Consider the following 17,225-nt stretch of genomic DNA (forward strand, 5'->3'; position numbering starts at 1 on the left):
AAAAAAAAGTGCATATATGCTGAAGCATGGGGGCAGCAGCGGTGGCGGAGCGATTTGCTCCTAACTTTTAAGGGGGATGCCCCCATGCTTCGGCATATATTTTTTAGGCCATATAGCTGCACCACTGATTTATTTATCTTGACAGTAACAGCTTTTGCTTCCACGATACATAAAGCTGTGACTCCAGCGCTGTAGGAGGTGATTTCACCACCACAGTTAAAAACAAAATGGTGCATGTATGCCCATCATTAGAAGTGGGTGGATGAAGGGAGGTATTCTAATGGTGGGCATACCCATGATCAATCTCTTTTTTTCGTTCAGCCCACAGGCTGCAAAAAAAAAAGATTACAATATATGCCCAACAAGGACCAGCAACGTACTGGTATGTTGCTGGACTTTGAGTGGTTATACCAGAAAGATGCCTGCTGGTTTAAGTATCATCTTGGTATCATTATTTTCAGCCAGCAGTCAGCAATCCTAATCCTAATTAGCCTCTAGACTGCTTTTACAAGCAGTGGGAGGGAATGACCCCCCACCGTCTTCCATGGTTTTCTCTGGCTCTCCTGTCCCAACAGGGTACTTGAGAATGCAGCTGGTGGTTGACCATAGAGCTGATCAGAGACCAGAATGGCTCAGAACGAATCATCTCTATGGTCTAAGAAACCAGAAGCTATGAGCATTTCATGACTTCGATTTCACAAGATTTATACAGCGCCATTGGGAAACTGGGAAAGCATTTTATCACACCGATCTTGGTGTGGTCAGATGCTTTGAGGGCAAAGGAGAGATCTAGGATCTAATAGACCCCAATTTTTTCGAAAAAGATTACCTGTCACTACCTATTGCTACCATAGAGGATATTTACATTCCCTGACCATAGCAATAAAAAATATAAAAAAAAAATGAAAGGAACAGTTTAAAAATAAAATAAAAAAGCAAAATAAATAAAAAAATAAATAAAAAAAAGCACCCCTGCCCAACCCTGCTCTCATGCAAAGGCAAATGTAATCGTTGGTCTGGTGTAAACGGCAATTGCACCATGCATGTGAGGTATTAATGCAAAGGTCAGATTGAGGGCAGTAATTTTAGCAGTAGACCTCCTCTGTAAATCTAAAGTGGTAACCTGTAAAGACTTTTAAAGGCTTTTAAAAATGTATGTATTTTGTCGCCGCTGCACATTTGTGCGCAATTTTAAAGCATGTCATGTTTGGTATCCATGTACTCGGCCTCAGATCATCTTTTTTATTTCATCAAACATTTGGCAATATAATGTGTTTTAGTGCATTAAAATTAAAAAAAAAATAGTATTTTTAAAACAGCTTACCTGTAAAATCATTTTCTTTGATGTACATCAGGGGACACAGCACCATAGTAATAACTATGTGGATTATATCGGACCATCATGTGCTGGACACTGGCACGCCCCTTAAGGCATGAACTTCCCCCAAATAACCCCTCCCATTACCGGGAGTCCTCAGTTTTGTAGCCAAGCAATCAAAGTGTATAACAAGAAGAAGAGAGGGACCTCTGTGTCCCCTGATGTAAGAAAAGAAAATAGGATTTTTAAAATAGCTTACCTGTAAAATCCTTTTCTTTGATGTACATCATGGGACACAGCGCCATAGTAATAACTATGTGGGATGTCCCATAGCAATGGCAACTGAAGGGGGGGAGACAGAATCAAGGAAACAGGAGGCCAGAGGACTCATACTGCAGCCTGCAGTGTATGCTGTGCCCAAAGGCAATCTCCTCATGACCTTTAATATCGTTTTGAAAAAAATTGGATAAACGTCTGAACCAAAGACCAATGTTGGGATCTTACAGATCTGAGCCATAGAGGCCTGATGATGCACCACCCAAGAGGCACTAATCGCCCTGGATGAGTGTGCTCCTAATATGAGAAGGAAGAATCATCTTCTTTAAGCTGAAGCTTGATCAACCACCCGACAAATCCATTTGGAAAATAATGGATCTTGACGCTGCCTGTCCATAGCTTGGACCCTCTGGCAGTACAAACAAAACCTGTGTTTTGCTAACCTGAGCGGTCGCCCTTAAATAGATTCTGATCACTCTTACTACATCAAGAGACTGTAGTGCTTTCTCTTCCCCAGATTAAGGCTCCTGGGGAGAAAGAAGGAAGAATAATATCTTGGTTTAAATGAAAACCTGTTACCACTTTTGGTAAAAATTCAGGATGAGGACATCAATTCACCTCATCCTTATGCATGATGAAATATGGCTCTTACAAGACAGATCCGTTAGTTCCAATACTCTTCTAGCAGAAGAAATGGCAAGTAAAAAGATTATCTTTCTTGTCAAAGAACCAAGAGAATTTCTCATAAGGTTCAAACGGCTTATTTAACAAAGCCGACAAGACCAATCTTAAATCCTAAGGATTTAGAGGTGCCTTGATAGGGGGGAAAAACCGTGTTACCCCTGAATAAGCTACACACCAAGAGTGGGAAGCAAGAGGCCCTGGGAAAAGACATCGACACGGCCTGGATCTGGCTCTTGATAAAAGTCAAGGCCAGCTTCATTTCAGATCCCATATGCAGGAATCCTGTCTATTGACATACCTCCTGGGGTGCCAACCCCTGGATCCATACCATGAAACCTATGCATTCTATAGTAAGTGTTCTGGAAGCCGGCTTCCTGGCATTAGTCAAAGTAGACACTACTGAAGGAGATCACCCACGATCCTTTATAGAGTGGGATTCAACAGTCAAACCTGTTAAACTCCCTGTCCGTAAAGTAGGATGAAATACCAGACCCTGTGCAAGAAGGACTTCAACTGCCCTCCTTATGATCTCGATAAATTCAGATCTTATGGGACCCGCTGGGGCCACCAGAATCACCTCCTTCTGTTCCTACTTAATCCTGTGGAGAAGGCGCAGAAGTAGCAGAGCTGGAGGAAATGCATAGATCAGTGAGAACTGATCCCCTTGGAAGACTAATGCGTCTGTTCCGCCTGCTAGTGGACCCCTTGTTTGACATAAAGTTGTTGACCTTACTAATGAATGTGGATGCGATTAGGTCCATGTCCGGAGTACCCCATCTGACATACTGCTAGGAAGATGTCGGGGTGAAGAGATCATTCTCCCAGAAATAATTGTTGGCGTCTCAAGTAGTACACCTGAAATATTAAAATTGCAGATAGGCAAGGAGTGTTGTGTTCTGCCAAAGCTAGAACATTATGCACCTCCTTTTTTTTTCTTTTTTCTTTCATGTAAGCCACAGCCGTGGCTCTTTTAGACTGTCAAGACAGTCCTGTAATCTGACCACCAAGATTCTATGGCCAGATGTACTACCTGAAACTTCCAAAAAAGTTGATAGGCAAGGTCCTCTAACCTGGACCATCTCCCCTGGACAGAATCTTCTTCCAGGGCTGCTCCCCAGCCTAGAAGGCTGACATCTGTTGTTAACACCTTGCAGGATAAAGATTTCCCTCCTGCTGGAAAACAACCACCAATTTAGGCTCTGACCTATGTCGGGAGCCAAGCGTATTGGAAACAAACAAGGCCTGAATCCTCTTTATTCCAGACCAACAGGATGGTGTCTTGAAGCAGTCTTTGAATAAAACTGTGCTTAAGGGACGGCCTTGAAGGAGGCCACCATTTCTCCTAAAAATCTCCTGCAGCCAAAATAAAGGAATTTTCCTTTTGAATTAGTCCTACAATGGAACTGATTCACGTCTGGGGTAAGAATACCTTCTTCTGTATGGTATCTATAACCAGCCCCCAAGTAACTTCCTTGATGGTGTTAAGGAGAATCTTCCTAGGCTGAGAATCCAACCTAGAGATTTCAGCTATCTACAGCTGAGATCAGACTTTGGCTTTAGACCTGTGACTAAATGATCTATTTAAAGTAGATCATTTTAATAGGCTAGGACCGCTATGCCTTGAGCCTTTAACCTGGCTAAAGGAGGTGCCAGAATATTTCAGAACACTCGTAGTGCTGTGGCTAAGCCGAATGGCAGTGCCACGATTGATAAAAATTATTTTATATTTCAAACCGCAGAGATTTTTGATAAGCGGGAAACTTTGGCACATGGAGATATGCAACTCCCCTCCTTGCAGGATGGACACAGCTGATCGAATTATGAAAGGATCAGATGTTTAAGTGCCAGTTCAGATCTCTGAGATCTAGAGTGGGTCTTACCTCTCTGCTTGGCTCTGGGACCTTAAAAGGTTTGAGCCAAAAACCCCTGTTCCACTAAGGGAATCACTGATATCACCGACTGGGATAACAGCTGATCCAGAGACCAGAAAGAGACACTTCTCTACTTTCTTTCTCCCTTTTTTTTTCTCTGGAACCTTAGGAACATTCTCTGAGGAGACGGACACTCTTGCATAAGACTGCTGCATCAGTGGCTCCAAGGACCCCACAGGCAGCACCCAAACAGGACCCAAACCCTGGACCCTCGGATCAAAAGCCGACAGGGCCATCCGGGCTCTTGAAACTCTAGATGTAACCTAGAGAAAAAAAATTCGCGGAAATCACTCTGCTCTTAACATTGTTCCTGCCAGACTTTGAGAATCGCAGGACCTTTCCCCTCACTCAAACAAGTGGGGGTGCTCCTTCATGAGAAGGCCTTAGCATTCAGCTTCATGGGCTTTCTGCCCCCAAGATCCTGGTGCTGCCCCTTGGGAAATTTCTCCTGAACCTGACGATTGAGACCATCGAGACTGCCTAAAGGCAGATACCCCAGGCATAGGAGAGGCTGCATGATTAAAGGAGAACTGTTTGAACCTCCTTTTACTGGTAAAGAGAGCTTTACCCATTTTGGATGTACTTATCCACTCTAAATAGCCATATCCCAGGAAGGGACACAGCCTGGCTAAGGGTTTTCACCTGGTGCTTCGGCTGACCAATATCTCAGCCACGGACCTCTGCAAAAATGCACTAGTCCAAGTATAAGCCATAGGGCTTAAATGATCGAGTCCTTCATAGCATCTGTGAGAAACAGTGCGTCAAATACACCAGCCCCTTTCCGGGCCTGCTGATCAGGCAGAACTTTCAGGTATCTCACACCTGTTCCTTAACCTATTGGAGTCCACATTCCAATGCATTGGTGTGACTCAAAATGTGCTCCACCACAATAGTGGAGCAGACGTTAAGGGGTTAATGGACTGAGCTACTCCAATTGCAGCCAGAACTGCAAAAGATATCTTGTCTTTAAAAGGAAAATCCAACCTTAACTTGCTGGATCCCTTAAAACATCAGTGCATTATCCACTGGACATGTGAGACTCTGCTCACTGAGGTGCTTGCAGCATTAATAGCTGGAACCTTCCATTTCTTTCATAAAAATATTCCAATTCAGAATACATAGCTATGCATTTTTAGTGCTTTTTGCATCTTGCAGATTTGCACTACAGAACTTGTTCAATAGGACACCATGTTAAATGGACTCCCAGATGGGGGAGGTTCAAATGAACCCTATTAGAGGTAGATACCACAAGAGCCTGTGGCAGGCAACAAAGGGGTTAAGTAAGGGAGTAGACAAACACCTGACTTGTGCGGCTACTCCCTCCCTGTTAGGATCCTCTGAAGAGGAAAAAGAAGTATCTTCCAATATTTTGGAAGATCTACCTGATCCCCAGCCTCCTGCACCTCAACAAAAGGGCCCAGAGGACTAGATGGGAATCTGCTATATTTAGTCCTACTATGGAGAGACATCATAGCAATAATCTTTTAAATGGTAGAAGAAAAACCTGTTTGTATGAAATACAGGGACAGAAGGGTTCTACTCTGGACAGCTCATCTGACTGGCCGTATTTTCTTTTTACCTCTCAGGGGAGGATGACATTCTTTTGGAAGGGTCTTTAGTTTGTTGCATACCATTAACCCCTTAGAACCCTTAGAGGGGTTCCTGGTCCATGTGTCACTCATAGCTTACAGTACAAAGCAGAGGCAGTACCAGCAAAAGAATGTTACACTTGCTAGGCTATAGTACAGTACAATAACTGCTATTAGTCGTAGCTATACAGTACAATGTTGTCAACAAAAGGGAGATGCCTGTGTCACCAAACCTGCCAGCAACCACTCTGCTCTGTCCCCCCACAGCCAGACTTCAGCTTTTCCTGTATAGCTTAAAATACTTCCTACACGTGTGGCCGGCATCTGACGCTGTTCAGCCACTCCCCCCGTGCGAAAATGCCCCCTTCCCCTTTCAACTTGGGAAGTGTATGAGTGCTCGTAACATGGCGGCGGGGGGGGGGGGGATTAAAACGGCCGCTAATTGCCCCAAAAAAAAAACTTTTTCCTTTTCCTTTTTTTTTTTTTTTTTTAAAGAAAAAAGAGCAGCGGGCTGGCATCCAAAGGAACAAAAACCACCCCTCTGGGGGCCCAGTAGGTGATCAGAACCCCCCTTCATACCTGAGGGTCTGAGTTGGCTTGAACGGAGAGGAGAGTGAAAGCTTCTGCTGTTTCCAGTGTCAGAATGGTGAGTGCTCAATACAGCCTCCAGTGGTGACACATAGACATGACATGACAACATAAATACATTGAAGGAGAGATTCCTTACAAAAAATCTCCCCTACCTTTCCGCCGCAGGGCTTTATCAGAGATAAAAGCCCAATCTTCGCCCCTTCACGGTAGGCTCCGAGACCTTGAAAGGAAGTTCACGCCTTAAGGGCCATGCCAGTGTCCATTACCTGATGGTGCGATATAACCCACATAGTTATTACTATGGCGCTGTTGCCCCTGATGAAAGAAAAGAAAGTGTGTTTTTTCCCAAAAAAATGTGTTTGAAAAATCGCTGTGCAAATACTGTGTGAAAAAAATGAAACCATTTTAATCTGTAGGGCCTTTGCTTTAAAAAATATACAATGTTTGTGGGTTCAAAGTAATTTTCTTGCAAAAAATTTTTTTTTTCATGTAAACAAAAAGTGTCAGAAAGGGCTTTGTGGTTAGAAGAGTGGGTGATGTGTGACATAAGCTTCTAAATGTTGTGCATAAAATGCCAGGATCGCTCCAAATCCCCTCAAATGACCCCATTTTTGAAAGTAGACACCCCAAGCGATTCGGTGAGAGGCATGTCGAGTCCATGGAATATTTTATATTTTGATACAAGTTGCGGGAGAATTACAAACTTTTTTTTTTTGCACAAAGTTGTCACTAAATGATATATTGCTCAAATATGCCATGGGCATATATGAAATTACACCCCAAAATATATTCTGATGCTTATCCTGAGTATGGGGATACCACATATGTGAGACTTTTTGGGAGTCTAGCCGCGTACGGGACCCCGAAATCCAAGCACCGTCTTCAGGCTTTCTAAAGGTGTAAATTTTTTATTTCACTCCCCACTGCTGTTAACAGGGCCGTCTTTAACCACTTCAGCCCCGGACCATTTTGCTGGTAAAAGACCAGACCACTTTTTGCGATTCGGCACTGCATCGCTTTAACTGACAATTGAGCGGTCATGCGACGTGGCTCCCAAACAAATTTGAAGTCCTTTTTTTTACCACAAATAGAGTTTTCTTTTGGTGGTATTTGATCACCTCTGCGGTTTTTATTTTTTGCACTATAAACAAAAATAGAGCGACAATTTTGAAAAAAACATTTTTTTTTACTTTTTGTTATAATAAATATCCCCCAAAAATATATATAAAAATTTTTTTTCCCTCAGTTTAGGTCGATACATATTCTTCTACATATTTTTGGTAAAAAAAATCGCAATAAGCGATTATTGGTTGGTTTGCACAAAAGTTATAGTGTTTACAAAATAGGGGATAGTTTTATGGCATTTTTATTAATAATTTTTTTTTTTACTTGTAATAGCAGCGATTTTTATTGTGACTGCGACATCATGGAGGACACATCGGACATTTTTGACACATTTTTGTGAACATTGTCATTTATACAGCAATCACTGCTATATAAATGCAGTGATTCCTGTGTAAATGACACTGGCAGTGAAGGGGTTAACCAGTGGGTGGCAGTGTAGGGGTTAAGTGTTCCTAGGGGTGTGTTACTAACTGTGGGGGGCTGGGCTTTCATTTAGTGAACGCTGATCTCTGCTCCAATCACATGGAGCAGAGATCAGCGTCACTTGTTGCTAGGCAGAACGGGGAAATGCTGTTTACAACGGCATTTCTCCGTTCAGCCGCCCCATGAGACGATCGCGATGGCAGGGCTGCATTAAAGATTGGACGTACCTGTACGCCAATATGCCTGCAGTTTCGCTCTCCACCTGCTTTGAGACATACAATAAATAACAACTAGACTCAAATTCAGTTTACAAAATCAGATCAGGCAGCTTTTGCAATTGGTTTACAGAGGTTACAGTGTATCATTACCGCTCACTGACTGGTCGCTAAAGGTACAGCACACATTACAGCTCACTGATTAGTTGTTAGAGGTTACAGCACATGATTTCTGCTTGTTGATTGGTTGCTAGAGATTACTGTGGATATGACCTCAAGGGGGCATTATATACATATCAATGCTGCCGGCCGCTGATATTTACATATAAATGCCAACACTATTTACATATGAATTCCGGTAATTTACATGTAAATCATCTGTACACCACAATAGGGAAGAGCTGGGCAGCATTAGTAGCAGCACTTCACACTGAGATATCGGGACACAGCACGGGACGAAAACCTCAAGGGACAAGGGAATTTAAACCAGGATATTTGGGTATTTTATAAGTGTGAGGCAGCTGCTTTGGGCCCCACGACAAAGACAGGGCCCAGGGCAGCTGCCCCTTTTGCCCTGCCTTAAAAAAGGCCCTGGCTGTGAGGAGTGAAATCAAAAATTTACGCTCTTAGAAATTCTGAAGGTGGCGATTGGTTTTTGGGGCCTCGTACATGGCTAGGCTCCCAAAAAGTCCCACACATATGGTATCCCCATACTCAGGAGAAGCAGCAGAATGTATTTTGGGATATAATTCCACATATGCCCATGGCATGTTTGAGCAATATATCATTTAGTGAAACTTTGTGCAAAAAAAAAAAAAAGTTTGTAAATTTCCCACAACCTGTGGCAAAATATAAAATATTCCATGGATTCAACATGCCTCTCAGAAAATAACTTGGGGTGTCTACTTCCCAAAATGTGGTCATTTGGAGAGTTTTGAGCCATCTTGGCATTTTATGGCCTTCAAAACTGTAATAGGTAGTGAGGAGTGAAATAAAAAATGTACGCCCTTAGAAATCCTGAAGGCAATGATTGGATTTCGGGGCCTGGTACGTGGTTAGGCTCCCAAAAATTCCAACACATGTGGTATCCCTGTACTCAGGAGAAGCAGCAGAATGTATTTTGGGGTGTAATTCCACATATTCCCATGGCATGTTTGAGCAATATATCATTTAGTGACAACTTTGTTAAAAAAAAAAAGTTTGTAATTTTCCCGCAACTTGTGGCAAAATATAAAATATTCCATGGACTCAGATGCCTCTCAGAAAATAACTTGGGGTGTCTACTTTCGAAAATGCTGTCATTTGTGGGGGTTTTGTGCCATCTTGGCATTTTATGGCCTTCAAAACTGTGATATGTAGTGAGGAGTAAAATTCGAAGTTACGTCCTTAGAAATCCTGAAAGTAGTCCTAGGTTTTCGGGGCTCCGTACGCAGCTAGGCTCCGAAAAAGTCCGACACATGTGGTATCCTCGTACTCAGGAGAAGCAGCTAAATGTATTTTGGGGTGCAATTCCACATATATCCACGGCATGTGTGAGCAATATATCATTTAGTGACAACTTTTTGTAAAAGAAAATTATAATTTTTTTTGTCATTATTCAATCACTTGGGACAAAAAAAAGAATTCAATGGGCTCAACATGCCTCTCATCAATTTCCTTGGGGTGTCTACTTTCCAAAATGGGGTCATGGGGGGGGCATTTTAGCTCCTCAAGAAATGAGATAGGCAGTCATAAACTAAAAGCTGTGTAAAGTCCAGAAACTGTACCCTAGTTTGTAGACACTATAACTTTTGCGCAAACCAATAAATATACGCTTGTTGACTTTTTTTTACCAAAGACATGTGGCTGAATACATTTTGGCCTAAATGTATGACTAAAATTGAGTTTATTGGATTTTTCTCATAACAAAAATTAGAAAATATAATTTTTTTTCAAAATTTTCGGTCTTTTCCCAAAAAATAAAAATTGCAGAGGCAATAAAATACCATCAAACAAATCTCTATTTGTGGAAAAAAAAGGATGCAAATTTCGTTTGGGTACAACATTGCATTACTGCGCAATTACCAGTTAAAGCAGCGCAGTGCCAAATTGTAAAAAGTTCTCTGTTCTTTAGGCAGCCAAATGGCCCGGGGGTTAAGTGGTTAATAGCACAACATAATTGGTAACTCACATCTAGGAAGTGAATAAAAGGCACACCAGGGTATGGTCCCAAGAAAGGGTAAGCCCATCGGTGACGAGCCACTACCTTAGTCCATCATACGGGAGCACTGCGTGCACTGTAGCCACCGGCTGCGTTGAGGGAACTCACAACAGGGTGTGAAGCGCAGTCGGAAAGATGGCGATAAAGGGTGATGTCATTGGCTATGAAATGCGTTTCATGAGCATGCACGCCACGAGTGTTACGGTAAGCCACGCTCCTTTCTCAAGCTGAGTTACCAATTATGTTGTGCTATTAAAGTTTTAAAATGTCTACACCCAGAGGAGCCTCTCTCCTTGTATTTGAAGCATCCAAATATCACTGTAGGCTACATCTCTCCTGACTGTAGCCTGGCTCCTTCCATAGCCTTGACTGGGCAGGCTCTATCTTCCTAGTGTTTATATCAGTTCTGCAACATTGAGAGAGAAGCATGGAAAAGCTTGCTTGGTCATAATTCTCATATTGGTCACAGGAGTGAAATTACAAGCTGCTCCAGTCTCTGGATGTACCCTGACAATAGTTTCAGGATCCACCCAAATACCTGATCTGTATTGCACACTATGAATCTAGTAAACTCTTGAAAGACACTTTCTACTGTGGACTGCTCTTTTCTCTATTTTAAAAGGGAATGTCACCTGGAAACAGCCCATAGGCATTAGTGTAACCATGGGGTCCATAGCCAGCTGAGCCTAAGATGGTGGTGTGACGGTTTCCTGAGGGGTGCTGGTTAGGCCAGGCTGGATCGCCCAGCAGGGTGTTCAAGTGACAAGTATCAGGATCTTGAGTGCCCAATGTTGTGTACCAGTTTAGGGGTATCCTCTGCTACACAAAATCAATACAGGCATACCCCACTTTTAAGTACGCAATGGGGTTTATTTAATAAAGCTGGACAGAGTGAAATCAGGCTCACTTCTGCATAGAAACCAATGAGCTTCCAGGTTTGATTACCAAAGTGTAATTGAACAAGCTGGGGTTAGAAGCTGATTGGTTTCTATGCAGAAGTGAGCCTGATTTTGCAATTTCTAGCTTCTAGCTTTAGTAAATAAACCCCATTGTGTACTTAAAGAGGTGTTCCCCTGAAGAAAAAAAAATAAAAGTCAGCAGCTACAAATACTGCAGCTGCTGACTTTTAATAATCGTATACTTACCTGTCCCAGGGTCTAGCGAAGCAGGGGAACGAAGCCCCGTTCATGCCCCCCTCCTCTCGGCAGTGCCGGCATTGAAGCTGTGGGCACCCGGCTGTGGCTTCACAGCCGGGCACCCACTGTGCATGCACGAGCGGTGCTGCGCACCGTGATTGGCCGCGCAGTCATCTGGGACCTGTCACGTGACAGGAGGTAGAGGGCGGAGCTGAGCCCTTCCTTCGCCGAGGGGAAGTTAAGTCAGGTTAAGTCAGGTGCCCAGGCACTGAAGGAGGCAGACTACGAGGGACCCCCTAGCAACAGGCATTTAGAGGTGAGTTACATTTTTTTTCCAAATGTTTATTTATTTTTATATTTTTTTTGTAATTTTAAGCATTTTTTTTTTTTTTGGTGTGTGTGAACACCACTTTAAAAGTGGGTGTAGATGGTGCTGCGCTGTAAGTGATAATGTAAATAATGTAATGTAAATAATGTGCAAACAATATAAAGTGTTGAGTGCTTAAATATATACAATATGGGTAATAAAATGGGTAAACAATGTAACGTGCCACGTGCTTATAGACAGTGAAAGAAATCAGGGCTTAAATTCATATAAACATGATAAAATCCAAAAAAGTAAACAAAAAAAAAGAAAAATGCCAAAAGGCAGTGCAAAAAAATAAAGGTGCTAAGTAACAGTACCAGAAGGTTGAGTGTCCTTATTTAATAATAGAAGACGGGAATAGATAGATAGAATAGAATAGATAGACGGTGAAAAAACAAGTGTTTGAATTCCTCTGATATTCTGTGCAAATACACCAATGTAAACAAAGACTTTTTTCACTGTCTATAAGCATGTGTTTCATTGTTTACCCATCTTATTACTCATATTGTATATATTTAAGCACTCAGCACTTATATTGTTTGCACATTATTTACGTTGTCACTTACTGCGCAGCACCATCCACTGATTTTGTTTTATTTTACCTTGGTTATGGTTTGACTGTTTCTGTGCTTGCATCAACTAGTGTTTCTTCCCTTTCTCTTTCCTTTGGTAGTGTGGTAATAGCTCTGCATTTTGTTTTTATCCTCCACTACACAGCACCCACAGACTGGAGCATCTTTAAGACTGATCTATCCAAAATATCATCATTGGGAAATTTAATTATGATTTAGCATTGGTGGTGCCATGCAAGATCAGTGTAAAGCATAAACTTCAAAAAAAAAAACAGTGGCCTTACCTTGCACTTCTAATAGACTTATGGGAGTTCTCTTTTATATGCTGCTTTAATAATGTAGTAATTAATACATATGCATACAGGAATACCCCACTTTTAAGTACACAATGGGGTTTATTTACTAAAGCTGGAAAGTGCAAAATCAGGCTCACTTCTGCATAGAAATCAATGAGTTTTATTACTGTAGCGGATAACATTTGGGATCAAATGTCACATGCATTGTAAATTTCGTTTTTGACCTCAGGACAATAAAGGTTCTGAGGGTTAATTATTGTAGGTAGGCCTAACACCAGTCTGGTCGGCTGTGTTTGGAAGTTCTGCCTGGTCATGTGAGCGGTGAGGTGCACATGACAGGCTAGAACCAAGTCTGGTTGGATGTTTTGGTATCGGCCCTCTCAGAGCCAATCAGCGGGAGTGCCAGGGCCCGCTGAGGAGTCTGGGAGGGGGAACCTAAACAGGTGTGGGTCACGTGTTCAGGGTTCTGGAGTTGTTCGTGAGACCCGTGTGGTCTGTTCTGGTTCTAGGACCGGGGTAGCCCTGTGAGGGGTCCCGGTCATGGGGTGTTCGACATCCCACAACATGTTCCTGTCAGTGGCCCCTGATAGACCTGCCTGATCTGGGGTAGGGATCCGTCTGTTCCCAAGTCTCAGAACCTGCTGGTCTGAGGCGCTGTAACTGAGGAAGGATTCAAAGTGTCCGGGTGTGCTCTGGAGGGACTCCACAACTTGTGGAAGTGCATACTCTCAGTTGATTGAAGTTTTGAGTCAACCTGCTGATTGCCTTGATCTCTGGCTAGAGATCTGTTCAGCCTTGAAGTGCCCAGCTGCGAGTGGCTACTCTCTGGGTGGAAATAGAGACTTTGCTAAACCTGCAGTTCAAGATGCCTGAGTTCTTCACCCGTGCCCTCTGTTCCCTAAGAGACTGTGTTTGTGAAAGTTCTACTGCAAAATAAACCTTTTTGAAAGGAGTTTATCTGCGTCAGTGTACAAGTCATTGGGTATCAACCCTGGGAACCCCTAGACACGGGGGAGCAGGCCAGGAGAAGGTAACCGGTAAGCCCAACAAATCAAGGCCACACAGCAAAGGTTGTGGGTGCTACATTACCAAAGCTTAATTGAATAAGCTGGGGTAAGAAGTTCATTGGTTTCTATGCAGAAGTGAGCCTGATTTTGCACTTTCCAGCTTTAGTAAATAAACCCCATTGTGTACTTAAAAGTGGGGTACGCCTGTATTTGTAATAACGTATTAGGGGAATAGTGATGGGTGAAGATTTTTATGTGAGAGAAATCATTATAGATAATTGTAGTTCTTTTAGCTTTTGTGACCTACAGGCACATGGTCATGCTGATGTCTTTGTACTTTTTTAGATTCTTCAGAAAAGTAAATACTGGGACTATGTAAGTAATGCATGTTTGTAATATTTTCTAGTCTACATACTATCTTTTGCAATTATCTGTTTAATTTGAATACAGTATTGATGGGTAATATTGTTGACACTCACAAGTTATCTTTCCATTTCTGTCAGAAGCTGAAATTTGAATCCTCTATCATTTTTATGTGGAGGAATTCCAGCAGTGAGATATGCATAGCTGATATGCATAACTTCTATGATCATTTTCACAATCATTATTTATTTTTTATTTATTTTACATTATGGAAGCAGTAAGACTCTATGCCGAAGAACATTCCGATATCTCCTTGCTGTAGGTCACGATTGATAAAAAACAAAATAAAAAAAACTGATTTAAGTGGAGTGAAGCTTTCTTTACAGAGAAATACATTTTAGTAAAAATGCATGGGCCTTCCTGGCTAGCCTGCTTAACATGCCACAGAATTATTTGGGCTGTTACTGCACGTTTTTCCAGCAAGGAGAGGTAACCAGACATCATTTTAAACAACCGCTCCCCATAAAACAATATGAGAACATGTGAAAAAAGGTCCAGTAATCATTACTATGCCTGTGGCCTGGGGGTAGGGAGAGCAGCTTTGGCTTGGGAGGGCAGATCTTCTGTCTCAACCTAGAATTGATGTTCTCCAATGGCTCTGGTCCTTGCACTGTTCCCCTGAAACTACATCCAGGTTCTGTTTCAGGCTCGAGCTCAGGTTCAGGCACAGGGTCAAGTTCACCAAAAATGGATAACGTTTAAATAAATAATATACTGAAAGCAAACCGGTCTCATCCAAATGTTGAACCAATTATTTAAACCTTTAGGGCTCATTTAGATCTTTTCATGTGCTTTGAAGTGCATTTTCTTGTAGGGTTAGGCAGGTGCACTGTCATGGGTCAATGTGCACTTACCTACATTTCGACACTTGTTTTAAATGCATTTTTGTAATTTGCAGTGGATAGGCTTAATAGACTGACCAAGCCTTGTGAGTGTGTGTTGCCAGTGCATCAAAATGTATGTTATATGCATTTTAGGGCACTGTCATTGACACCTATAGGCCTCTCAACATGCCAAAACACAAAAAAAGGACAGGTTGTATGTTTCAGAACTTGCTGCTGCACTGAGGTGGGATCAGACACTATCTTAATTATGGGTAGGGATGAGCCCGATGTACGCGTCGAATGTAAGTTCGACTCGAACATCAGGTGTTTGCCTGTTCGCCGAATAGAGAACAATTTGGGCCATTCACTGCAAATTCGAAAGCCATAGAGAAAGGTGGGAGAAATCAAAAGTGCTAATTTTTAAGGCTTATATGCATGGCATTGTCATAACAAGTGTTTGGGGACCTGGGTCTTGCCCAAGGGGACATCTATCAATGGCAATTTTTTTTTTAAAAAAGGCAGTTTTTTTCAGGAGCAGTGATTGTAATAATGCTTAAAGTGAAAGAATAAAAGTGAAATATTCCTTTAAATTTCGTACCTGGGGGGTGTTTATAGTATGCCTGTAAAGTGGCGCATGTTTCCCGTGTTTAGAACAGTCTGAGAGCAAAATGACATTTCTAAAGGAAAAAAGTTATTTAAAAGTACTTGTGGCTATAATGAATTGTCGGTCCCGACAATACACATAAAAGTCACTGAAAAAAAACGGCATGGGATTCCCCCACAGTCCATTACCAGGCCCTTTGAGTCTGGTATGAATATTAAGGGGAACCCTGAACCAAAATTAAAAAAAAAAAAATTGCGTGGGGGTCCCCTCAAATTCCATACCAGGCCCTTCAGGTCTGGTATGGATATTAAGGGGAACACCAAGCCAAAATTTTAAAAAAATGTATCCGTCATGTTTCAGTAAGCCTATCCCCCCTACAGTTAGAACACACTGAGGAACACACTTAACCCCTTGGTCACCCCCTAGTGTTAATCCCTTCCCTGCCAGTGTCATTTTTTATATTGATCAGTGCATTTTTATAGCACTGATCAATGTAATAATGTCACTGGTCCCCAAAAAGTGTAATTTAGGGTCAGATTTGTCCACCAAAATGTCACAGTCCCGCTAAAAATCGCAGATCGCCGCCATTACTAGACCCTAAATAGATCCCATAGTTTGTAGATGCGAGAACTTTTGTGCAAACCAATCAATATAGGCCAATTCTGATTTTTTTTTTACCAAAAATATGTAGAAGAATATATATCGGCCTAAACTCATGAGTACATTTATTTATTTATTTATTTTTTGGATATGTATTATAGCAGAAAGTAAAAAAAAATATCATTTATTTTTTTTAAATTGGCGCTTTTTTTGTTTATAGCGCAAAAAATAAAAACCTCAGAGGTGATCAAATACCACCAAAATAAAGCTCTAATTGGGGGAAAAAAGGGATGTCAATTTTGTTTGGATACAGCGTCGCAAGACTGTGCAATTGTCAGTTAAAGCGACGCAGTGCCATATCACAAAAAATACTGTGGTCATTAAGGGGTAAAACCTTCCGGGGCTGAAGTGGTTAAGCACTTGACCTCCCAAAGATTTACCCCCCTTCATGACCAAGCCACTTTTTTTGATAAGGCACTGACAATTGCGTGGTCATGCAATGCTGTACCCAAATACAATTTATGTAATTTTTTTTCCCCACAAATAGAGCTTTCTTTTGGTGGTATTTGATCACCACTGCATTTACATTTTTTTGCGCTATAAACAAAAAAATAAAAACACTGACAATTTTGAAACAAAGAAACCAATATTTTTTACTTTCTGTTATAAAACATATCCAATAAAAAAAGGAAAAAATCTAACTTCTTCATAAATTTAGGCTGCTATATGTTTTTTCAAAAATTTCCAATAAACATATATTGATTGGTTTACGCAAACATTATAGGGTCTACAAACTATAGGATATATACTGGAATTTGTATTTATTTATTTACTTATACTGGTAATGATGTTGGTCAGCAACTTATAGCGAGACTGTGATATTGCGGTGGTCAATCGAACACTAACTGACACTTTTGACACTTGCGGGAACCTTTAATATAGTGATCAGTGCTAAAAATATGCACTGTCACTGTACTAATGGCACTGGTTGGGGTTAAACATCTAGGGTGATCAAAGGGTTAAATGTGGGCCTAGCCAGTGTTT

The 17,225-nt window shown here is 41.6% G+C and overlaps 1 protein-coding gene across 5 annotated transcripts in view; it reads left to right on the top strand.

Annotated features, from left to right (window-relative positions):
* The window catches only part of IL15 (interleukin 15), a 110,679-nt gene that overhangs the window by 64,437 nt on the left and 29,017 nt on the right, over positions 1–17,225 (top strand). For all 5 annotated transcript variants that reach the window (XR_013272317.1, XR_013272316.1, XM_077476949.1 and 2 more), the window contains one exon: positions 14,076–14,105. Coding sequence is in view for 3 of the 5 variants with exons in the window: in XM_077476949.1 (XP_077333075.1) it covers positions 14,076–14,105 (30 nt within the window). In the remaining 2 variants the exon portion in view is untranslated. The remainder of the gene's footprint in view (positions 1–14,075; positions 14,106–17,225) is intronic.

This window comes from Lithobates pipiens, unplaced genomic scaffold (genome assembly GCF_037356315.1).
Source record: "Lithobates pipiens isolate NorthernLeopardFrog02 unplaced genomic scaffold, aLitPip1_a1.2 Scaffold_13, whole genome shotgun sequence".
Taxonomy (NCBI): domain Eukaryota; kingdom Metazoa; phylum Chordata; class Amphibia; order Anura; family Ranidae; genus Lithobates; species Lithobates pipiens.